At 34.7% G+C, this 24,964-nt stretch overlaps 1 protein-coding gene across 2 annotated transcripts in view; it reads left to right on the top strand.

The window, feature by feature from the left end:
- The window catches only part of LOC124158960 (frequenin-1), a 733,415-nt gene that overhangs the window by 702,295 nt on the left and 6,156 nt on the right, over positions 1–24,964 (top strand). The window contains exons 4-6 of one of the 2 annotated variants that reach the window (XM_046534399.1): positions 1,292–1,381; positions 3,491–3,569; positions 19,976–20,064. In XM_046534399.1, coding sequence (XP_046390355.1) covers positions 1,292–1,381; positions 3,491–3,569; positions 19,976–20,064 — 258 coding nt within the window. The remainder of the gene's footprint in view (positions 1–1,291; positions 1,382–3,490; positions 3,570–19,975; positions 20,065–24,964) is intronic. The other variant, XM_046534400.1, reaches the window with a different exon arrangement.

Here is a 24,964-nt window from a genome sequence, read left to right on the forward strand (position 1 = left end):
AGAAAATATGAAAAACTGCTTTTCTTGGTTATCCAGCCTTTTCGACATTTTATTTAATACTCTGGATTTTTAGGACATTCAATTGATTGAACTTGGACGAAAATGTGCGATTATAATTGCCTGAAACAGTTAATCTTAAAAAGAGTGATATTCGGTAATCCCATTGTTGATACTCGCTTAAAGCTCTCGTTTAATTTAGCTCAAATATTGCGTTGCTATATCTCTGTATCCAAGGAGTTGCGACCCCAGGTGTATGGACAAATAATGCTTAAAATTTTCTCCACTACCACCTCCTGAAGTATTGTAAATTACTCATGAAACACTATGTATTATGCCTATCTCCTTTCCATTCCTTCTTCTACGTTTCTTCTTTCCTGCCCATGTTCCACAAGTGCTAGGACAGACAGAAACATACAATCAGGAGTGAGTGAGTGTCCATGCTCAGTATATGTTTACGACTGGACACCCATGTCGCACAATTTAAACGCTGCTAAATTTCATCTAGCAAGAGAGAGAGAAATTTCATCTTTGAAAATCTCTCCGAGGAATAATCATTTGCCTTGACTGGGATCCTAAACCGGGTCTTCCAAATTCCCGACAGCTTCTAAACAGCTGGCAGGAATTAGGTCTACCCTTGTTCAAACCCCGGTCAAGTAGAATGATCTTTTCCTCTTTGGCATTTTCACACTTATTTGTGGGCGACTTCGGAAAGTCATTCAACTGACTATTCCATGGTTATTTCCCTGGATAGTGGCATTTTCTTGGTGTGAATTTAATGTTGTTATTGTGGCAGTGAAAGGAAGGTAATAAGTAATGAGAAATGTGTTTTAGCTGCTCACACCAAAATTTACTTTTTATGTGACAACATTCTATTAAAATTGCTGACCGAAGTAGGCATTTAGTATCAGTTACAAAAATTACATGCATAAATAACAACGCCTAAGAGGTTTTAGTTTATTAAAGACTATTTTCAGCTAGCTATAATTAGAATCTAAGTAGTTTTTATGATATTCAACTTGCGCACACGGACTCTCGTGGCGTTTGAATGACTTCAACCTTGTCTTTATTTCCCGTGCATTGATTTTAGCTTTTTTGAGTGGTAAAGAGCTGTATTTAAGGGACGTAATAACGGTGGCGTGTCTTGTTTTTCCGCTAGGAAAAGGCTAAGGCCGTGCCTTATCTCTTTAAATACGGGCGCTATAAAGGACTCTTGTTGAAGCTTAATATTTTCCCATAGAGAAGATACAAGATGTTTTTTATTGAAGCTACCTCTTCTCTTCTTTATTTGCAGGGGTTCATCAAGATCTACAAGCAGTTCTTCCCCCAAGGAGATCCTACTAAGTTCGCGTCGCTCGTCTTCAGGGTATTCGACGAGAACAATGTAAGTACCCGACGCCCGAGGGATTATACGCAACAATGGTGTGACGACCATGAAAATTCCCCTCGAAGGCTTCATCCTCGTAGCTAATATTCGTGCAAAAATATCTCGGTGGGAGCTAAGAATAAGTTATCCGCTGACATAAATTTTATATTTTAATATCGTTTAAGAATAATTTTTGTTCGTGCCGGATATCTCGTGAAACACTTTCAAAAAATCCTTTAATTTTTCATATTAATCTCAAAAATTTACGTTCAGTGATTCTGACTAATACTCCATTTCTTTCCCTTATTGGCTCCTTTTACGAGTTTTATTTTTGTTGATATAAAACATTGATACTTTGTTCCCCCAATATATGTGCAAGCATTTTAGCATTTTATGTGAGTCCGTCATATTGAGTGATCGAAATAGATGATAGTTTAAAGTATATTTCTTCATGAAATATATTTTGATATCCTACCTGTTTAACTACAATTTTTAAACTCCTCTAATCTTAATGAAATTATGAACGTCCCATACTTGGTGAATTACTTTCATCTATTAATTTATTTTCTTTTTTCATTAGTCTTCGACATCACGCTTAGGTTGTAATATTTGGACGAATTGCATGATATTAATTAATATTGCTCCATAAAATTGAAATTCGAATTGACCTTGCCCGGAATTTCGGTTATAAATTTCTCGTAGCTATTACTGATTGGATTGAAATAAACTACGGGCCGATTGGCAATAAAATGAGTTGAAAACGATTTCCCTTAACTTCAACAGTATTTTCTTCTGTCATTTTGTATTATAAAAATTGAAGTATTGATTTTTTAATAGGCAGACTAAATTATTTTCCGATCCTTTGTGTAAGAATTCTTACTCGATTAAAAAATAATAATTTCAAACGGATATACGAAGGGCGGATTAGTTACGGGCTAAGTTCTGTCGAAGTCTTTTATTTGATTAATTTCAACTTGTACATCAATTCTAAATTGATGAAACCAATTTATGTGAAATCAAGAGAATAAATTGCTTGCAAATTAAAATGCCCGAAGATTGAATTCCGCAAAAAGGTTCTGCAAAAATTTTGAATAAATTCATCTTTAGATCTGCAATAATTTTTTGAAAGGCCAGGGATCGGGTCAGATTGAGCTCAGGCTGATTTAATATATGGGCATAACGAGGCATGACGTTTCAATACTTATAGAATTGAATGTCTTGTCTGATTATACGTATCAAAAGGAACTGTCATTTGTTGTAATTTTAAAATGCTATTTGAGACAATGGAAAGATCCCTGAGTCATATCGAAGAATGTTTTAAAATCATTTCATAATCATTCTTAAAATTTGATATTTTCTCAATTCGACAGCCTTGGTTCCTAAAGGGAGGAATTTTGGCATTTTTATCTAATTTTAAAATCTCTTTAATTTATATTCTGGGAAAAGAGCATGAAATTCATTTTACCACCCGAATTTTTCATAAAAAGTTTTTATGAGTTACATGTAAAAAAAACTGTTCGATCAAAATTAAATAGATAGGGTTACGACTACGTGACTTTTGCGGATAACAAGTACGTAATTATTGACTGCTCTCAAAAAGCATAAGACCGCGTCCATAACAATCGGTAGAAAGTTGCTGATACATACTTTTCTGAATTCTATAGTGGGTTTCAGAAAAAAATATTTACACATTGAACACATTTTTATTGCATGATAAGCATCGTTCATTAGTTGAATGCACGATATTGAAGATAAAATTTCAATTAATGGTTCAAATCACTTAGTCAATTGATTGATTGAAAAACAAAACAACTGTCAACAATATTTTTTCAGTTATATTCGGTACAACGTAATTAATAGTTTATCACGCACGCACGCTAAACTCATGAAAAGCGGAGCTCATTAAGTTTCTGTACTTTAAGTTGCTTTTCTCTTAAAAAAAATTTCTCTCTCTAAAATATTTTTTCTCAAACTTCCGGCAAAAACTAATCACCACTCACGATATCAATTTCTTTTAACATTTTTTTTATTTTTCTATCGACACCGTACGTAACCTAATTAGTAGCCTTGGTTTCAGACGCACCTCAAGTACTATATCTTTTTTACGCAACCCCTTTTTTCTTTCAGGATGGATCTATCGAGTTCGAGGAGTTTATCCGGGCTCTGTCCATTACGTCCAGGGGCAATCTGGACGAGAAGCTACACTGTGAGTACACAATGTTTTTTCTTTGTTTACCCTATATCCTTGAGTAAGATTATGTGTTTTTTTTTGTCCTAAGGTAAAACTGAAATAAACTCTAATATAATTTGTATTACTGTAGTTGTGTGTGTGTCAGTAAGTTGTAATATAGTAACATGGTTGTTAGACTTACCCTTGGGTCAAACTGGAAAAGTGAATCTACTATAATATGTGTTATTAAAGCTGTGTATGACTTAGTAAATCGTAATATGGTTACAAGGTTGTTGTTATTTAGGAGCTAACAAATTTTTTCTTAGACTAACTCTTTAAATTTACATCTTCCATTTTATATTAGCTAACTAAACGTTAGCTTTCTCTAACTAATAGCCTATAGGTTAATCCAACCATTACGACAAATGATTATCCTATGCATTTCTTCTTAGACTATGGTCTTTTATTTTTCTCTTCAATCTAGTAAACCTACTAAGAAAATAATTAATAAGTGAGTGTCCAAAAAATTATGATACCTTCTTAGCACTAAAATCAAAAATATGACGGTATCATAGAAATTCGGAATCGGTTCTGAAAAAATCTTTTCGCCTACCCAATAAATTTCAGTCAATTACTATCCAATATTTAGAGAGTGCCTCACATCCATGAACCTTTGGATTCCGAATAAGTCATGAGATTCTATAAAATTAAATGGATCCTACTTTTTCTAAATTCTAATTTTTTTAGGGAATCAGAATTTGATCAAATAATGATGACCAAGATTTAGTTTCTTTAAACCTGGTTCTTTTTTTTTCAAAAAATTAATTTTCATAAAAATAAAAAATTAATTGAAATTCTTCGAGGAAATCCTTCCAATATTGAACAAATTCTCACTGTCACCTCTGAAACCGGAAAATTCTTCTAAATTTAGAGCACTTACAATCCTCCTTTACATCCGAAACGTGCGGAAAGGTGCCTTATTTTTTTTGCCTCGTGTTTGAGTTGTTTACCCACGTCCGATCTCACGCGTCACTTCTTCGAAGCACTGACCCATCGTAAACTTTCAACGCTTTCGGTTTCGCATGGCGCAAGGCATTCTAGGACGGACGCAGTAGTTCCACGGTTGAGCTGAACGTGATGGTTTTGTTTTACTGCCTACCACCCCGTCGCTAGGAGACCGTGAAGAAATACTCCGCAAATGGACGCTGGGAATCGGTGGATGCAGCGGAGGAGAAAGCAGTGATCATCCATCAATGAGGACAACTTTCCATCCATTTGTTCTGACCTCCACGGCGAAAGGCGGAGAAATATACGGACGGTTAATCCTCCCCATTCCCTCCGTAGAGTAAGAGATCGATTCATGAGCCGTAAAGATATCTCCAATTGTTTTCTGGCAATGGAATTTATAGATCCAATCCAGCGAGCTTCGCCGGCCTCCTTTTGTAAAAGAAGGCGTTGATAGGCCCCGTCTCGGTGCTGTAGGGAGAGGCGTATTAACTCAAGCTGTAACAACAAATGATCTCGTAGGTCCTGATTCTTAATAGACCCAGCGCGCTCACAGTTGAGAGAGGAAAAAAGCCTTCCTGCGATGAGTTTATAGCTTAAGGGTTATTGGTCTCGTGCTTTTTATCCGTTTATTGTTTTGACAGATATCTTAGTTAAGCCTGAATCACACGATCGTTTTTTTGTCGCGAAAAGTGATCACTCGAGCGATAGCTTTTCGCGACCGGATAAGTGATCGCTCGAGTGATCATTTTTCTGAATCACACTGTCCCTCCCGCCGTCGCTTTTTTCATCATTTCCGATATCACTGCTCGTTGTCATAGGACCCTCATCACGAAAATATATAGCGTGTTTATCTTTACCCATGTCATTCCCACGATTGTCAAACGTTGCGCTGCAATCGCTTCGTGGGGGCATGCGTTCTGATTGGCTCATATGGTGTTTCCGTGTCGGTTTCAGCGATTGAAAAAGCGACCAGACGAGTGATGGAAAAAGTTATGGGAATCCTCATCACTGTAGAGGTCACGAAAAACAATTGATCATTTGCGAGTGATCATTCGAAAATGACGCAAAAAATGATCGTGTGATTCAGGCTTAACATTTTCCCGGTTAACGGCTTTTGATTACTCAGACATACGAGTGCAAAATACTCTCTTTGAAAGGTTGTAGCGGGCAATGAATGTTCTATTAGAGGCGTAGATAATAGGTTGCCAGGGCTTATCAACCTACAAGTCTCCAGGCCGATTCATTAAATGGAAATTAGAAACTATGAAAAGGATGTGTTTGTCAAATAATTGTTTGGTAGTAATTAATAAAAATTTAAGAATTATGGAAGTAGATAATTCAAAAGCAACTTAAATCCTTAAAAATTTATTCAAGAAATTTCTTTTAATTATTTATTCCAATTTATTTACTATTGGCACTCATGTTTTTTTCCAAAGTTATTTTAACTTTACCGGAATTTAGTTGTATTGTTTATATTGTTTTATTTTTACTTTATGATTTTCCATTGTTTTTGTTCACGATCAAAATTCAAGAAATCGAATGAAAATCCGTTCTGGTCCTAAGGAGTTTTGCACAAAACTCCTTCAGTATTATATCTTGATTACACTATGGTGTAAGGAGACTGAAATTCTCCTTGCCTTTGCCGGCAATCTCTCCATTGGACTCATGAAACCCTACAGGTACTAAAATACGCACTTAAGTTCATTCACTCTCAATAGACGAATGATCTAAGCTCTCAGTCTCCTTCATCAAATTTCCATCCGAACGGAGTACATTTGCTGTCCGTAAGGTCTCCACTCTCCTCAATTTGAGCTCTCGCGGTCTGAATTCGGACTTTCACGTCTCTGATTCAATTTCTAACCCCAGCGAGTGGCACTAACGATCGAGTGATGCTCGAAATTGGTTTTGATTCCCGCTTCCAGCCGGCACATCAGCGAGGATCACACAATTCGCCCCTAAACGTTCCGCGACACTAATACGTCGCTGGCTCGAATACAGCTATGAAGGTCGTTGAGTGAAACTAAGGAGGTTGAAATCGAATGAAGAGACATCACCCAGTAAAACCGCCATCTTGGTTCTTGCGACCAACTCACTCATTGCCATCTGTTCGTCGGTGTCCTAAGTTAGACATGAGTTTACCTATAATGCAACTTGGTTTCCTCCTTCTGTGGAAGTATTTTCTTCTTGCCTTTCCTTTAAAGAAAAGTCAATGTTTTTTGGATAATTATCTTAAAGCTGAAATTTGGCTGCCGGTACCCATTAGTGTCACAATTATTTTATCTTTAATATTTATGATTGAGATTTCTTGCGTTGCAATTTAATTGGTATCGTCACCTAGAAGTAACGGTATAATTTTTCGGATTCGGATTTCGGATTCGGATTTCGGCGAAATCTCATTCTTATTGGGGCGTCTGAGTGGGTACGAAGTTTTTACAGCTACTAAACGACTTGAATTTACAGTATACCACTTATTTACTCAAATAAAAGCTAAATCAGTTTACATGACTATTATTACTATTAGGTAATAAGTTATGCAGTATTTTCATGACGTTGGTAGATACTTGGTCTAGTTCCGTAAATAGAGATTTACTGACCCAAAACACTTACTTCAAACACAATATCTTTATCGTTCGATAGCTATGACGAGTGTTGACATATCAGTGTAATCATTGAATCTTTCTGGGAAATAGGTAGGATTAAATTTCAAAATTTAATTAAAATAGCCTTTAGAACGAGTATCTCGTTTTCTTCCCATTTCTTTGGATCATTATGCGGGGAAATTCGATGGCATAATTCAATATCAATTCCGAGGAAAGGTCTCTTGGGCAATCGCAAAATTGGATCCCTCTCTGAATCTCAACTCATCAGTAATCCTATCACTTCTTAATATCCCAATCCAAGTCTATTTTTTCTTGAATATCTTCTTCCAGTGATTTAAATGACGTATATGTGACCTAAAGCTCCATAATTGTGGCCTAAAAATTTCTTTATTATTTAATTGAACTATTTTTCTTCTTAATTTTCATTTTAAATACTGGCCATCATAATTATAGGTAATCAATCTTAAGATTAAATTTACGCTATTTTCCACTAAAATCTCTAATTGGTTAGCCTTTCGATTTTTCCACATGGATTTTCATTCTTTTTAAATCCTTGAAGAATTGTCTTGTTATTTTATTCAACGCATATGCATTTCTTCTTAGACTATGGTCTTTTATTTTTCTCTTCAATCTACTAATTCTACTAAGAAAATAATTAATAAGTGCCCAAAAAATCATGATACTTTCTTAGTACTAAAATCGAAAATATTACGGTATCATAGAAATTCGGAATAGGTTCTGGAAAAATCTTTTCTCCTACCCAATAAATGTCAGTCAATTACCATCCAATATTCACAGAGTGCCTCACATGCATGAACCTTCGGATTCCGATTAAGTTATGAGGTTCTAAAAAATTAATTGGATGTAACTTTTACTAAATTCTAATTTTTTTAGGGAATCAGAATTTGATATAATGATGATGACCAAGATTTAGAGTTTCTTTAAACCTGGTTCTTTTTTTTCAAAAAATTAATTTTCATAAAAATAAAAAATTAATTGAAATTCTTCGAGGTAACGTTTATCAACCTTCCCTTCCACCTTGATGTATCTTTCTTTGACTTCCAATGGGGTCAGACGATTTCTGCCGAAGATTTGTTTACTCTAACACTCCTCTTTGGGTTTTCCCTCCTACTCATCTCAGCACTTTCTCATTATGCACACTCTCAGTCAACCAAATTTCACTATATCATTCCTCGATAGATCGACATTTAAAAGTTGGTGCCGTTTGACTATCTGCTCCAGTCAACGTCCATGCTTCGCTGCTATAAATGCAAAGATGCCCTCTATTGTTTGTATATGACTAATCCCTCACTTTATCAGTACTAGCTATACATCCTCTACCCCAAAGAGAGCCAGTGTGGAAATCTAAAGGAAATGAAGCATAAATTGCATTTTATAATAATACTTGGGAATTTCATGGAATCGAAACTTGAAGCACGTACGTGGTGGAAGGGCTCCATATTAATAAGAAACAAAGTGTCTTTCATTATTAATTAAGATTTCATGGAGCACCGTGTATGGCAATAAAATGTTGATGAATCAATTGAGGGGGTCTAAATTTTTAATGGTTCTTGAAATATAAAAAATAATGATTTGTTTTCTTTTTAAATTATTAATGGTGGTTCCTTTTTGATGTGAGGCCATTAAGCATCACAAATAAAGGTAAATTTCGATAAAAAATAATTGGACTTACAGAAGGATGATTTTATGTCAGTGCGTGCTCCTTCATCTGGTACGTTTATGTATAATTTTGCTCCAACGACTTTCAAAATCTTTTTAGCAAATTTTCTATTCATAAATTTATGCGAATAAAAGAGCCCTTGAATAAATATTATCCACGTTTTCTCATTTTTTTAATGTGGGATCCTTAAAGCAAACAAATTAGAGCAGTCTAACAATAATTACTGTTTTAATTTTAAGAAATGAGAGGATAAATTATCTAGCGTTTTTCGGGATAGCGGCAAATTTTGCTAGTTCACGACGGCAGAGATATTTTTGAGTGAAGCTACAAACCTGCCCTTTCAGTGGCACAATTCCTAATTTAAGACAAAAGTAGAAATATTCTTGGATTTACCAAAAAAAAGGGTAATGATTATTATCCAAGAATGTCTCGGCAGATTCAAGCTTCATGCGTTGAAAGGTATCCATCAAGTAATTGAAGTGCTGGTGTACTATACCACAAATTTCTTTATTTATTCATGTTATTAACGTATTTTTTTCAACTCAAGGAGTCATCTTTAGGTAAAATATAATTACATTTTGGTGACATTTTCTTTCATCTGAGCAGTGGCGTAACTACGGATATGCTTTGGGAGGGATGCGGGGTCCGGGAGAACGATCCCCCCTCCCCCAGGCAACGGGAAAAGTTTTGAAAGATGACAGGCCTGGAAATACATTTTAAATAATTTTGGCCCTTCAAATTTAGGTTTCACTCGTAATTCGGCGGGAAATCATCACAACAGGGAAAACATTAGTATACTATAATATTCTCATAGGCTTCGAGGGGGATCTATACCCTTCATCCCCCATAGTTACGCCACTGCATGTGAGGATATTTGTGAGTTTAAACGCGTGCTGAATAAATTTGTAGAATAGTGCGCCAGTATGTCAATTAGCACCAAGGGGGGTTCTTTGAAGGTTACAACCACCGGGGCCGGGACCCAGTACTACAACTGATACGCCCGCGATCCCGGGGTGGGGTGTGGAAGGGAAGGAAAAAGGAAAGAGGCGCCGTCGCGATAGGAGCCCGACGACGACTCTGGGGTAGGGATAGGGATGTAAGGGCGGGAAGGGAAACCCCTCACCGCAATGGAAGCGACCAGGGCCCACTACTAGCGAAACCGTACTTTATTGTGCCAACGATTTTGGAAGATTTTATGATAAATAAGTAAAATCTAAAGATCAAATCGTTGGATATTTGTCAATTAGTAATGGCCCAATATTATTCCTTAAGGATACCAATCGGTAGTAGTTTCAGTCATTTGTCTATACCTACGACGGACACTTCCTCCTTCGCCGACTTCCCTCAGTGAGCGCTGACTTAAAATGCGCATGACGAGGTTGAAAATGAAAGGAGAGCATTAATCCATCAAACTTCCCGCCTGTCTTAAGTAGCATACCTATCCTGAAAACGAATTCACCGAACACGCTCCCATCGTCAGCTACCGCAGAATATTTAATTGATCCACTCCCATACTCTATCAACCGCCATCCCCTCAAATTTCCTCCTCGCAAATCACCCCGTAATTTATGAACCTTACGCCGGTGTCTGTTCGGGCTCCTTCACAGTCTTTCGCCACAAACACCTCTTTTTCTTCTTTCATGTGTTTCCTCCTAAAAGTTTTATGATTCATTTAGTAAATTATAAAATTGCACCTCAAACTCTCAGATGCAAACAAATAATTGATTGTTAGTATCCTCCTAACGATCTTAACGATTAGCCAGCTATTGGCCTTTCAACAGAATTCGATTTTAAATAAACTTTTCGCTAGAAGAAACTCCTCTCGAGCCTTAATTACGAATTTTAAGGCTAAAAGCACTCATCATCAATATTGGTTATCTGATCCTGGTTTACGGTTTCAGAAATGGCCTATTTACTAGAGAAGATGAAAGCTTAAAAAATTAAAATATGGATTAAAAAAAAGACATTTCCTCCCAAAATATTTCATTCCAATATAATGTTTGCCTTTTCGCACTTGGATTGGAATTCTATGTAAATTGAAAACAGAATCATATGCTCCGCCACCATACGGTAATAATTGGACTCCGCTCTTACGTTGTTGAAATAGAATTGTAATTAAAAGTTTTGCTTGTCCGACACTCGAGCGTATCTTTCTCCTAACTGATGGCTACATTTCATTTTATAACGTTATATACGCTATGTATACAGACAATCATTTTGCTCGATTTGTGCACAAAAATAGTCACATGTCGAGATTATTGAGCGTATTGAATAAAGCATTGACTCATTTAGAAATTTATTTTTATCCAGCCTATTTTATGAAAACGCTTAATTGCCCTCAAGCTTCCAATTTTTATAAAGACAATTGTAAATGTTATTTCTGTATTTTAATTAACTTGGATACGAGTATTTTTAGTATAGTTTTATATTATTAAGAGAGCAATCATTCGGTTGATCATAAAACTTTCGTCACAATGCACTGTTAATTGATAAGGGTTTTGTAATTTGTTGTTGTTTTTTTCTCTTTCGTATATAATGAAGTATTCTTTCATGACTTTTATTTGCTATTTGCGTAATTAGTCTGCATACTTTTGGCAACTTTTTGCTTTTAATTGACTAAGAATTTTTATAGATACTGCTCTAGGTATATAATGAGTTTACTCCGGTGTCCAATGCCACGCAAAAATAGTGTTGATGATAAAATGAGATATGCCGCTTATCATTTTTTGCATGTATTATATGAAACACAAGAGTACATAAAAGCGCACAGCAAGGAATTAAGGCTAGGGGTTTTTTTAGGCGTAACTATTCCGGGGGGCCTGGGGGTGTGGAATACCCGACAGGAGAAGCGGGAGGTGCGGGGGCCCTCCCCCAGAAAATTTTAAAAAGAAATGGTTAAAAATGGTGAATTTTACGGCTTTCTGATGAGTATATTATTAATCCTTACTCTATTAAATGAGTAATATTTATCCAATTAAGTAAAATGGATTAAATTTAAAAATTTCTCTGAGCTCTGGGGGGGTTTTATCCCCCAAAATCCACTCCCCCGCTACGCCACCGGTAGTTTGCTACTTCGCGCAAGCATCTGAAGAATGTCATTTTCCGAATTTTTCAATTAAAATTTCACGACATCCTCCCATCTTGTTATCCTGCCACTTATTTTATTCGTTTTAACGTACCCCCACGACCTAGATTATTCAACCTTCTCTCGACTGTTACGAGGAGCAAAATCCCTGACAAATATTAAAACCCTACTGGTTTGACCCATTTCAATTTAAATGAAGGTGCTTTTCTTAAGCTGCTGAACAAAAAGTAGAGTTTTCCCAATCGTTGATCGCTTTACAGTACCTATCGTCAAATTTATGTAGATGCTCACATCGATATTTATAGTGAAAATATAAAAAAATGTATCCTCTTCCATTTTTGTTTTAATATTTGATGATATGAATATTGGTGTTAAGAAAATTTGGCGTTCCTGAAAGGATCATGAAGAGGAATAGGAGAAGAAGGAAGAAAATCCTGAAAGGATCTTTAATATTTTATAATTTATTATGGCCCATTCAATGTCATGAAGATGGCGAATGGCCCACGAACGTTGTAATTTTGAAATATCACGAAATATTTTATCTCAAATTGTTGAAAATCGTATTTCACCAATACATCATTTGGTGTAAGTAAGAGGAAAAGAGATTTTCTCAGAAACTTGATAGCTTTGATATTCCGCTAAATAAATGAGTATTCCCATGTCGTTGATACATTTCATTTTGTTTATTCCATTTTCAATATTCCTTCCTTTTTTGCCCCTTTCACCACTAATTTGATAAAAATATTCTCAGTTCTCGACCTTTGGAGCAGTAATGATTATGGTTAAATTTGTATTTCATAAAAAACTCGTCCACAAAATATTTAATTTAATAAAACTCGACCGAGTGCCGTGACGTTTTAGTTAAATATTGTCAATGTGCCAAATTATCTTCTAAGCAGTTGTTTTTCAGCTCATAATCATTGCAACTATAATTACTCCAAATGTTTCTCTCGATTCAAAATGAAATGTTGCCATCGAAAAATTCTGAGCTCCAAATATATACTCGTAACATCCATTATTTCACAAACTTTAATTTTCTTTAAAAATTAAAATCGTTTTATCCACAACCGAGAATCTCATAGAAAAAATACAGCGTAAAATATGATTAAACTTGACAAAAGAATATAATTAAGTCAAACTGTTACAATTGAAAGCTAAGGGAACACTAAATATCGCCTCCTTAGTGCCTGGAAAATACTAGTTTTCATGTTGTATCTGCTGCAGCTGAGGTACTGTAATAATATTAACTTGTAATGATGCATCTCGTGTTCATCGTAAATTTTGTTCAAAATGATTCTCAATCTATAATGGAGTCATATTTTATTTCACTTAATCCCCGTTACAAGGGAGACAGATCTCTTTCTCTACCAGTTGTATATTATCTTTTTTCGCGGCTAAATACTCATTTTAAATTTAAATTATCATATACAAATTTATATAGATTTAAGCCTGTAAAATTATCAATATTTATCTGTATCTTAAATATATAAAGTTTACGTTCGATAATATACTGAGGTAAATTTTCAATAGGTGATCGATTATGTCTCGACTTGTGTTTACATGATTAGTGTAAATAATACCTAATTCTTGACAACTAGCATTTCTTTTTTTCCGACGTTTCGTTTTCGTTGCAACCATCCATTACCATATAGATTTGCTCATTATTTTTAGAGCATATTTTGCTATTATAGAAGTTATTCGGGGAATAATCATTCTGTAGGTATTAGGTAGGTACTGATTCCGTTTTTTACGGAGTAGTCCTGATTATGGTTGTAAAAAACTGAAACGTTAAAAAAACGAGTAATAATCAGGTATTGACTTGCTAAAAAAGCGACCAAGCGTAGAAGTATGTGAAGTCATTATTAAAATTGTTAAGTTTGAGTTTCGAGCAGATATTGAAACTGGTCCACTCTGTATACCCTGAACATTTCAAATTGTGTTATATGCCTAAGTTTTTAGCGAGTTATTCCTCGAGAAAAAAGATGACTTAGATAGGGCAACGTATAAGTCATAAGTAAGTTACCGTTTTAAATCATATTTATCACGAATATATACACGAAAATTTTTATTTTTAGGATACTTGGGACACTAGGTATCGTAGGTACACTGCGCCAAGTACTCGACGCAGTGTCATTAATCTCTGCTAACGAATTTGGTGAATACAGCTTGCGCATCTTTCTCGGTAAACTCCTATTTTATGGTTAAATACACCAAAGGATGAAGTTCGCCTTGAAAAAATAATTGACCTAGCTGGGATTCGAACCCGGATCTCCCGATTGCCGGTCAGGTTAACCAGTTACACCACCAAGCCATTTCCTCAGAGCGAACTTCGGAATGGGTTTTACCGAACAACAACACCTGATCGGCAATCGGGAGATCCGGGTTCGAATCCCGGCTAGGTCAATTGTTTTTTCAAGGTGAACTTCATCCTTTGGTGTATTTAACTTTGCACCCGTGCGCGTGGCTGCGTACAAAGTCACTTGTTCCTGCAGTGATCCTATTTCATGCTTGTGCGAGAGTAGTGCGTCTTCTTAGTTCATCGAGTTTTCTTCCCCTCTTCACCCCTCCCTCCGAAATCCACCGGATTATCTTTTTTTATCGCTCCCACTGCGTCCGATCTTTTCACGAGCCTGCACCGAAGTTCGGCCACTCCCTTTGCCGAGGATGGCGAAGCACTTTCTCTTTGGTCTCAACATGCTGCGCTCTATCTCTCTCTTTATCCCTATCTGTCCTCCCGCAAAAGGCACAACCAAATCAGGGGCATGGGAGCATACCAGACAAACACACCCCTGTAGTCCCTACTTTCACTCGTAATCCGCCTCCACTCCACACGCTGTTGCCTCCCTCTTTCCAAGTCTCATTGTCAGATGTCTCGCCGCGCCGTTATGCGCCAAAGACCCCATTCCGACTTCCCAACTCGCAATTTCATCCGTAAGGTGGCCTCCAGCGATTTTAAATGCGTGCATATTTACGTGTAACAGTATTTTATAATGGTGCAATAGCCGTAACCGGTAATAAAATAGAAATTTTCATAAACCTGTGGCAGAAACAAAGTGTCTTTCATTATTAATATGGAGCCCTTACACCGCGTACAAGCTTCAAGTTTCGATCTAATGGCAAACGCTTTCGACTGTGGTATTACGGATTTATGTGGAAAAAATGCATTTCATTAACTCACTTTGTAAGGAAGTAATACCGTTTTCGAAACGAAACGACTTTGGGTTTGAGATTTATTTTGTAATAATTTGACTGATTGTGAACATTTATTTATTTCGTTAACTTCCCACGTACAGCTTACTTGCTAGTTTACAAAAGCAGAATATGGCAAACAAAAAATATAAACATATTCAATCTTAATTAATTTAAATAAATAGCAATGCATTAAAAGTAATGATGGTGACACTAAGAATTTCCATTCGTATGGAAAATAGTTCGGTTGGTGTAAGTGTGACTAAAAACAAAATAATTTTCTTTTAAAGGAATATTAATGAGGTTCAATTCATTCATAATATTACGCACGAACTATGTAGTATCCTACCTCAAAACTACGGTCATCAAAATTTCGCTGAACTGATTTCTGGTTTCTATCCATATTATCTGCAAATTGGTGAAATTAACTCATATGCACTCAAATAATAGGCATTTTTCCATTTAAATCACGAATTAGTTTATAACTACGAAATAAAGTGAGAAAAAATGGATAACATGGACTGCGTATTGGTTACATAATATTTTATCGCCTTTTCCTTCGCCAAATTCGGCTCCCGCTATGGTAAGGTAATATATAAAGCCTCCTACTCTTCGTTTATTTTTTCAAATTAACTTAGGAATTGCATAATTGTCACTCAAAAGTATTGATTTCTATTCAAGTATTTTATTCCTTTCAATTTTAATATTGATTTTGTAGTTTTCGTAACTAGAAATCATCTTTTGATTCATTCTCTTTTTAAGTTTTTTTTCATCCAGTATTTCGTCTTTAGTTCAACTAACTTTTCGTTGCTCTGAGGTACGCATCATTTTTAGTTGACATTTACGTTAAAAGTATCAACCAATAGTAAATACTAAATAATTCTGAATTTTTGTAGCATATAACCATAGAAAATAGTCCGAGTTATAGTATAGTCGTAATAATCTAGTAGATAATTTATAAAAATACCCTATCGGTATGAAGGTATTCTATCGCCATATCATGCCATTGTATTATAAAATTATGAGTAACTGTAAACCTTAAAAATTATCTCAGATTATATTTTCTCTTCATTTTCTTTTACAAAATAAAATATTCTGGCCCTCTCTTCCCGTATTATTTGGAAAAAAAATTTCCTTCCTTATTAAAGTTTTTTAGTCAAAAGTTTAGTCTTGATTGAAAAATATCTCAATCTGGAGGGCCAGTTCTTCCAAGAACTAAGAAATGAAAAGTTCTTCTTCAGTCAGCTTGGTGAACAAAGTAATGATTCCTCAATGATTTCTTGCCCAGGATTTCCACTTTGCAGAGCGCACTGGCATCGCTAAGTTTGTATATTTATAGCATCTCATTACAGATATTTTTAATTTCCTTTGATTGTTTTCTTTACATCATCCGTGTTAATTAGCATCATCGGTAGAAGAGCTGATGGTTAATGTTCCAACAAGGAGCAGACAGTCGATTCTGAGAGCCTTGGAACGTAACAGGGAGAGGAAGGAGGAGTGACTAGAATTTGACGTTGAAGACGTGGGAAGATTTTGAGGGAGATGAGTTGGAAATCCTAATGGCAGGAACTGGTTTCATATAATTAATATTATGAAAAAGAGCTTGTGTCGAATTTCATGATATTTTTTGATGGATTTCCGATATTATGGCATAGTATTTAAATTGCCTTTGGATTTTGCAGTCATGAAGAAAGTATACTTGTTATTTTTCAACATTAGAGATATAATTTTCAAATGTCCTTTATGTTATTGGTGTGTTAAGTTCATTTACACGATAAATTTTTCATTTATCTCGATATTGAGTGAGATCAACGTTTGTTTTCTATTTTTTCCATTCAATATTATGTTCAATTTTCAATAAAAGTGTATAATTATTGTTATTTTTGCTATGCATACCTGTCATTTAGTTGAATAAAGGTTGATATTTTTCTTTTTTTATGCAATCTTATTCAATTTTACTATTTAATGGTGTATATATACAAGTTAACTTTATTATAGCTTCTCCCGCTTTACGCATAATGCAATAAGCTAAAGAAATGAATGAAAAACGTAGTTTAGCTCCTATTTAAATTTAATTTCATCAGAAACAATGGTAATCGCTTATGAGGCTGACATTTACGAGTCACCATGTTCCATACTTTTTTCCTGTCTAAAAATGGTGCAGGGTTGGCCAAATTCTTATTAGGCGTAATTTTCATTTTTCAATAACTTTTACAATACTTTAATTATGTTACCAATTGTAATATAACTTTATAATGATATTTTGGACATTTCCAATAAACCCATTCCCCAAGATCATTGTGGTACTATGGCTAATTTTGCATTGTGAAGTTTCCGAGGCAGTATTCAAGATCTACTTATCCTGAAATACCAGTTTTTAATGGTCATAAGGATAACTTGAATGATTAAATGATCTCATGCATTAAAGCATTTCTTAAATACGTTTTGAGGCTACAAGAAAGTACTTTTTGGATTATGGATAGTATAAATCATGATATTTAGAATAAATAAATGCAGAAGGTCCATCATTCATCCTTTTAATTTATGTAGGAAATACAAAAAGCATATATTTTGGAATTTAATCGATGAAATTGAAATTAAGCATTTGTAACGATTTTTTTATATTATAATGAAAGGGCCACAGGTAGGTAAAATTAATATTGACTAAAGTTATTACCTGAGGCCACCCGTGTCAATTTTAAGCGGGGAAAAAAAACACTATTTCAATTTCGGCTAGCTTTCATTTTACCTTCTACCCCCTAGCAAATGATGGAATGTGTGTTGCCTATACTGCAGGATATTGTCCGTAGGCCATGCGGGTAAACGATTGATATATTAATTTATATCTTGTCGTTTCAAGTAATTTAGAACAGTAAAGATGATACTGCCGTTTAAATTTGGTGCAATAAGGATTCTTTGTTCTTCTATACAATTATTAAGTCATTTCTATAATTTCATTAGTCATTTGGAAAAATTACTAATGGTACTTATTAGATATCTCATGAACATTGTTTTCAAGTAAACAGCAGCAAAGTCCACTACAACTTTCAATAAAGTAAAGCAATAAACCAACATGTCCTTAAGTCCTCAAAAAATTATGAATGAAGGATAATGGGGCAAATATGGCTTTATCATTGACCTGTATAAATATCCTCGTTGAGATTCCTAATCTGATAATTTACTGTCAAGATAATTTATATAATAATCAGATTGAATCTAGTATAAATATAGTTATTAAAGTCATGTTTACTCTAAGGGGGATTTCGACGAATATTTTCTAAGTGACAATGCAGCATTTTTTAAAAGAACAACCTTGAACCAATGAGTGTGAAAGGGGGTGAAAATGTATGCAACAAATGGAAATCTTCATTCTTATAGAATTAGAAATTTCTTAGTTTTTATAACTTATGTTCATGAAAGGTACGTATTCTTCCATGTCTGTGATGTTGTTCCTTATCATAGTTAACTAATTATTAAGAATTTGAATATTAATAATATTAAAATTTAAATTTATAATTAATTTATTATTTATAATTTTAAAAAGGTAAAAGTGATCACTCCTCTTAATAATAATGGTATGTGAAAATCAAAATAAGTCAATTTTGAAAAAATTTTCATGACCCACTGTTGCAGTACTATCTGTGGTCATTGTGAGTTTTGTGCTTGCGAATGCTGTTTTTACCGAATACTTAAACCCTTTTATGCTATAGTATCATGGTGGAAAACTTTTTCCCCATTATGAGCAGCAAGCACATTTTTTCTCTCCCATACACGGAGCTCTTTGGCGGCAATGAAGCATGCAATTATTCTCATTGGCTGTCTTAGTACCCTGGTCTCTTCCACTGGTCCCTATCCTTCAATGCATGAGCCACCCTTCCGCAGCATAAATATTTAGTGACATTGATGCCTTAGGGGATTTTCCAAACACTATTTTTGTTGTACTTTATAATATTCATTCCTAAATACGATAAATTGTGCTTTACTGTGCTATCAAACTTTTTAACAAAACTCTAGGGTTCATAATAACTGATAGACATGTATTCAATTTTTTATTTAGAGTTCAGCGTAAGAACTCTGCTAGTATGGGAGCTAAAATTTCAATTGAAAATGGTACAGGCTAAACAGGTAGTAGATAATACAATTTTAAGTTTAAATGTTTGATTTATGAATATATTTATTAAATATTTATGCAAAAGATATTTGTTTATGAAAATATCAGGGGTGCTAATGGTGAACCATAGATTTATTATTGAGATATTAATATTGGGGATCGGGTTGGTGAGATGGCTAGAGTGTTGACTATCCACCCCATTGGCTTGGGTTCAAATCCTGGTGGTGACATAGAATTTGCAGAGATTTCCCGATCCCTGCTTGAATCTTGTATGGAGGACATTTCAAGGACAACACTCCGTCCGTCGGATGGGACATTAAGCTGTGGTCCCCTTAGCGCCTTTCATTAAGAGCAGCCTAATGTTGACACTGGGTTTCTCTCCACCCTTCCTTACCTACCCTTCACTCGTGGAGCAAATGGCCTAAGCTGTCGGTCCGCTCCTTCAAATACCATACCATACCATTTTAACAGTATGTAACGGTAACATATTAATAGTATGGTGTACCACAGTTCCATTGAGAGGTAGCAATAGGCCTGAGTTTATACCTGAGCAGCAGTCACTTCCCATACCCTCACCTCCTAATGCTTGTTCTTTTGCAAGAGAAAAGAACAAAGGTCAAGCTTAAGGTTGGCTACTGTTCTTTTCGGAAGGAAAAACTTCATTGGCTATAACTAACATGCAGGGTGAAAATTAAATCATAGATGCTTTCCTTTCATTTTAGCCTCATGTAAGCAAAATAATGACAGTTATTTTTTTCTCCCTCACAGGGGCATTCCGTTTGTACGATGTGGATAATGATGGCTACATCACAAGAGAGGAGATGTACAACATAGTCGACGCAATATATCAAATGGTCGTGAGTACTAATGATTTCGAGCACCAATGAGTTGAATGCGCTTTAGCTGCTGCAGACCCCAAAAGCCCAAATTGCAACGACTAGTAGTGTGCATCTGCCAGTAATGGAACGTCTCAACCCACATCCACTCCCTCGTCCTTCACCTAAGTCGACCTTAACTTTCACCAATTAAGTCTCCAACGATGCCAGTGACATTAAATTGGCTCAAAAATATTAGTTTAAAATTGTATTTTTTATGATTACCGCTCAGATATACAAGTATATAAAAACATAAGTTAATATGACAGACAACAGAAACAAATAACAAAACAAAATAATGATATGAGCTTTTAATGACTGCCAGTAGACGAAAGAAAATATTAATACAACTTAGACAAAATAATGTGACTCTCGTAGCATTTCATATCTTTCCCTCTCATGTTCATACAGCCTAGTTTAAAGCCAACTATTTAACTTATAGCATTTGATAGTTGTCAATAAATGTAGCTGTTGCAAAGTATTTCAAAAACTGTATATAAATGTTGATTAACATCTAAATGTGTATGTAGACAGATTAGAGATATAGTGCTGTTATTTTGTTCCTTAATAGATACCTGTAAAATACATGTAAATACATGTAAGTACTTATGTGCTTAAGATAGGACACATATATTTCAACGTGCCTAGTTTTGGGACCATTTTCTGTAAATGGAATTCTGTTACCAATCCTATGACTTGACTCAGAAATACCAGATAGTTCACATTAATTTTGTAATGTAAATATTAAGGAATTTTCACAATTTTTTCCAAATACATAATTTGCTTTCAAGAATAAACAGTTAAAAATTTTAATTTTCTATGGTACAAATTTTGAGATAGTTACAGCCATTGGATAAGTGATGTAAAAAATATGAATAATATCAAAACATTGAATTTATTCCAAAGCTTACAGAAATTTTATATCTTCATAAACTCAACTTCCAACTAGTAATAGATGTTTCCCAGCAGGTACAATGTGCATTGTTATTTTTAGCTATGAGCCCTTTGTTTCTGGTTATCGCTAGGAGGACACAATTTCATTAGTTTCACCCTTTGATGCTTTTTTCTCACCAAATCCACTTAAACCTTCACGTAGGTAATCTATTTCTTATCTAAAATCTCCAAAGTTTGTGAATTGTCATAGACTAAGTACAATGTAGGTATTACATTTCTTCTTAGCCACAACTTATGGATGTTGCTAGGAATCTGTTTTCTCTCAGAATGCAATTCAGATATATTAAACTAGCTTCACCCCCTTCAGAGAAACATTCCTGGTTTAGTCAGTAGCTTAATGATAACCATCCTTTCTCATTAACATCTTTCACATAACACATATGGGATAGATGAATCAGTAAAACCTGAATGGAAGTACATCTCCTTGTCTTCCACAAAATTCTCAACCTCCTTTAAATTTTTATTGCTTTTATATGAATAGATAAAAAATGCTCAAATATTAACTCCATCCATAAAAATTAATTTAACCATATTGATTTTTGTTTTGTTAAAAAGGTACAGTATAAAATTAAATATGATTAATATCATTATAATTACAATTACAATTGTGTGATTAAATTAAAACCAAAAACTATTTCATTTTATCATAAATTTTTCCTTAATGTAAAAAAAAAATTTATGCATCATTCATTATGAATCATTGATATCTGCTGGCCTCATTAGCACTTTAAATGATTATTATCTTGAACAACAAATGAAAATAAATTTCTTATCTTAATGATGTAATTCTATCTGATTGGTAGACTTTGAAGTGAAGTAAATTCTTATGTATGGTCGTAATTAGAAGTATTCTCATCGTAATCACCAAATAAATATTACAGAGAGGGTGAGTGAAGCTTTTTTTTTCATAAAAATGAAATCACTTTTTCCATGATTTTCAAACATAACTTGTGCTCACATAAATCTAATATATTTCGATGATTTCCTCACATGTAACATTTGTTAGGAAAATTGCGAATCATCAAAGACTAAAAAAAAAGACACTGATCAACTTACTGGCATCTTATTTGCCAGCATAGCTATTTTAGTTTCTCAGTATTGTTAAATTCTTTGCTTTATGCAAATTTATTGCATAAGTTGTCCTAAATGTATTTTTTAGATATGATTCTCACCACAATGATGAGATTGCGAACTGATTATGAATTGGTTACGGTAATGAGAAAATTGAGATATTATGCTTTTATGCCAGATTTCTTTCAGGTTAACATATTCATATTTTTTGGCTAATTAACAAGGAAATACTTTGGCCAAAATGCAAAGTGCATAATAATTCCATTTATTTAATTTGTCAAATACAAAATCTACCAGGGCAAAACTCTCTATTTTTTCTTTCGCATTAACTTTACATGTATTAATCGTCTTTTGACTACTGTACTTGAGCCTATTTAAGTAATAACTTCCCCGCAGCAAATATGTCACTTAAGGCTCATCATTAGGAGTTATAAAAAATATATATAAACATTTAAAATATTTAACTAAGTATTATTGAAGTTAAAAAATCCATCTTACTTAAATGCAACCCTTTTCAGAACCATTTAGCATTTGCAAGGATTACCTCAATCCTGAATCTTTTCTCTTAAAATCTAATATTTGAAAGAGATAAATCTGCTCATTCATTTTCATCCATGCATTTGATATTTTTCAAATTCATTCAAGTATATATTTTTAAAAAGTTTTTTAAAACCTCCTCACCACCCAATTTATACTCCTGTAGCAGCACATTTATTCATTCTTACTCATCACCAGATGAGAATGTGATCATGATGAGAGCATACTCTCCACAAAAATTTGTATAATCATCCCAACATCCTCCATTCATAGGTTTTACTAGAAATTCCAATGCAGAAAGGACTTAGACTTTCACAATTACTGTAGGTAATCTGGAATGTAACACCTTCGTTATTATGATACCTAATTCACTTGAAACAGTCCTGGCAAGTACAGTAGCAAATGATTTACTTCTATATAATCATAAACCATATTTAAATGTATGTATCCCAAAGCCCTCGACCTGTGTAAACAATGCTCCGGTATGCTGCATATTTTTCTATCCCCCAAACCTCCTGATAGATTACTAACCGCATACAGGAGTTTACTTTGTAAGCTTGCCGACAAGTATGCCTTCACTTATAATTGCAGGCTGTACTCTCCATGCCTATAGCATTACTATAAAATTGTAAACATGCCTGCACCAAGTTAATATGCTGCACACAATAGGAGACCTGTTCTTTTCTGTAGAGCTGCTGTTGTGCGTTAATAAGTAATAGCTCAGCCATTGAAAATTTACCATGCTTACACTCATATTTTCTCAGCTAGTTCATTACAGAGGAGCCCAATTATTAGCTACAAGTTAGCTTCAATTTGAAAAATACTTAACTTAGACATTCAAAAGTATCTATGCTAATTTTTCTGCACGACTGCATTTTATGGCAAAGCTTGTATTGTATTAGCAAACATTGCAACAGTGCCCAAACATATATAGACTTTAAAACTAGAAGTAAAAATTCACCTAAAATATATTCCCCACTTCAGCATGGAAAGTGTTGCTCACAATCAGTGATTACCTCTTTTACAATTAAATCCATCAATTATATTACCCCATGTTTACCTATTCTTAATTTGTTGGTAGTGGTACACAGGTAGGTACTTCCATATTTCTGAGAGTAAATTCAAGCCATTTGAATGTTTATCCACTTGGTAAGCATGACAATGCAAAAAATTCATTGCTCACCCCTCAGATTAAATATTCTTTAAAGTGATATTTATTAAACTTTAAGTACTTAATTCTTCGTTTGGAATAAAGGTGTCTTTCGAACCATAGGAAAACTGAAGGTTTGAATAAAAGGTACCAACAGAAGGAAGGTTACCTCAAATCATGTCATTATATTAGAGGAAGAAAAGCATAATGTTGACAGCACAGTAGCATGTCAATGGCATGATGACCATAAGCACATGAAAAAATTTTATGTCTGGAATCACCAGTTTTGGTGTAGGTATTTGGGGGGGGGTATTTTCAGCAACCAATCCCCCCATATGTATCCCATTGTTTTGGCCAAAAGATGGCTGTGGCCGTGGTAAGGAAGAATTAGTCACAAAAAAGGAAATGAAAGACAGACGCTATCACACAGACAGTAGTATAGATAAGGCACATGTTCTTTGGGGAAACAAGAAGAAATTTACCATTCTGATTACATACATATGAAATTCACATTCACACTGTTAGCCTCAGGTGAATATACACACATAATTACAAATAGAAGATGAAGCAAAGAGATAGAAACACTAACACATGACTTTGAATGTGGTGGCATGTTGATGCGAAAACGCAAGGAAAAATTTCACTTCGACAGGGAATCGAACTATGGACGTTCTGCTTTCCGGGCAAGTGCTCAGACCAACAAGCTACCATGATTACTCTTATCACCACTGTTTTGGCAGGGGGTTTATCACACATATATTGCCATAAGCATAATCAGTCAATATAAATTCACAGATGGGGAACAAAGAGAAGGGAACACATAAATTGGACAAAGGCAATGGTGAAGTCGTAGATGGTAAAAGCCAGAAATCAGAGGATAAAATGTATGTATAACCTCTTGTCGACCCTTATGATGGTCAAAAAGGAAAATCCTTTTCTCAGAATTGTAAACTTAATGTCCTCAAAGGTATGGGAGGAAAGAATCACTACTTCCTGTTTGTGCATCGAGGGTTTTGGAGGTGAGGAAGGCCTATGCTGAGGACAATGCTTCAGAGGGGCTGGGGATTCCCATGGTGGTGGGGGAAGGTAGCAGTGAGTAGCATGTTCAGGTTTAAAAAGAAACAAAGGGAGTGTGTATCAGGGTGGAAAGGTGCAAGATTTGCTGCTAGG

The sequence above is a fragment of the Ischnura elegans genome, chromosome 5, assembly GCF_921293095.1.
Source record: "Ischnura elegans chromosome 5, ioIscEleg1.1, whole genome shotgun sequence".
NCBI lineage: Eukaryota > Metazoa > Arthropoda > Insecta > Odonata > Coenagrionidae > Ischnura > Ischnura elegans.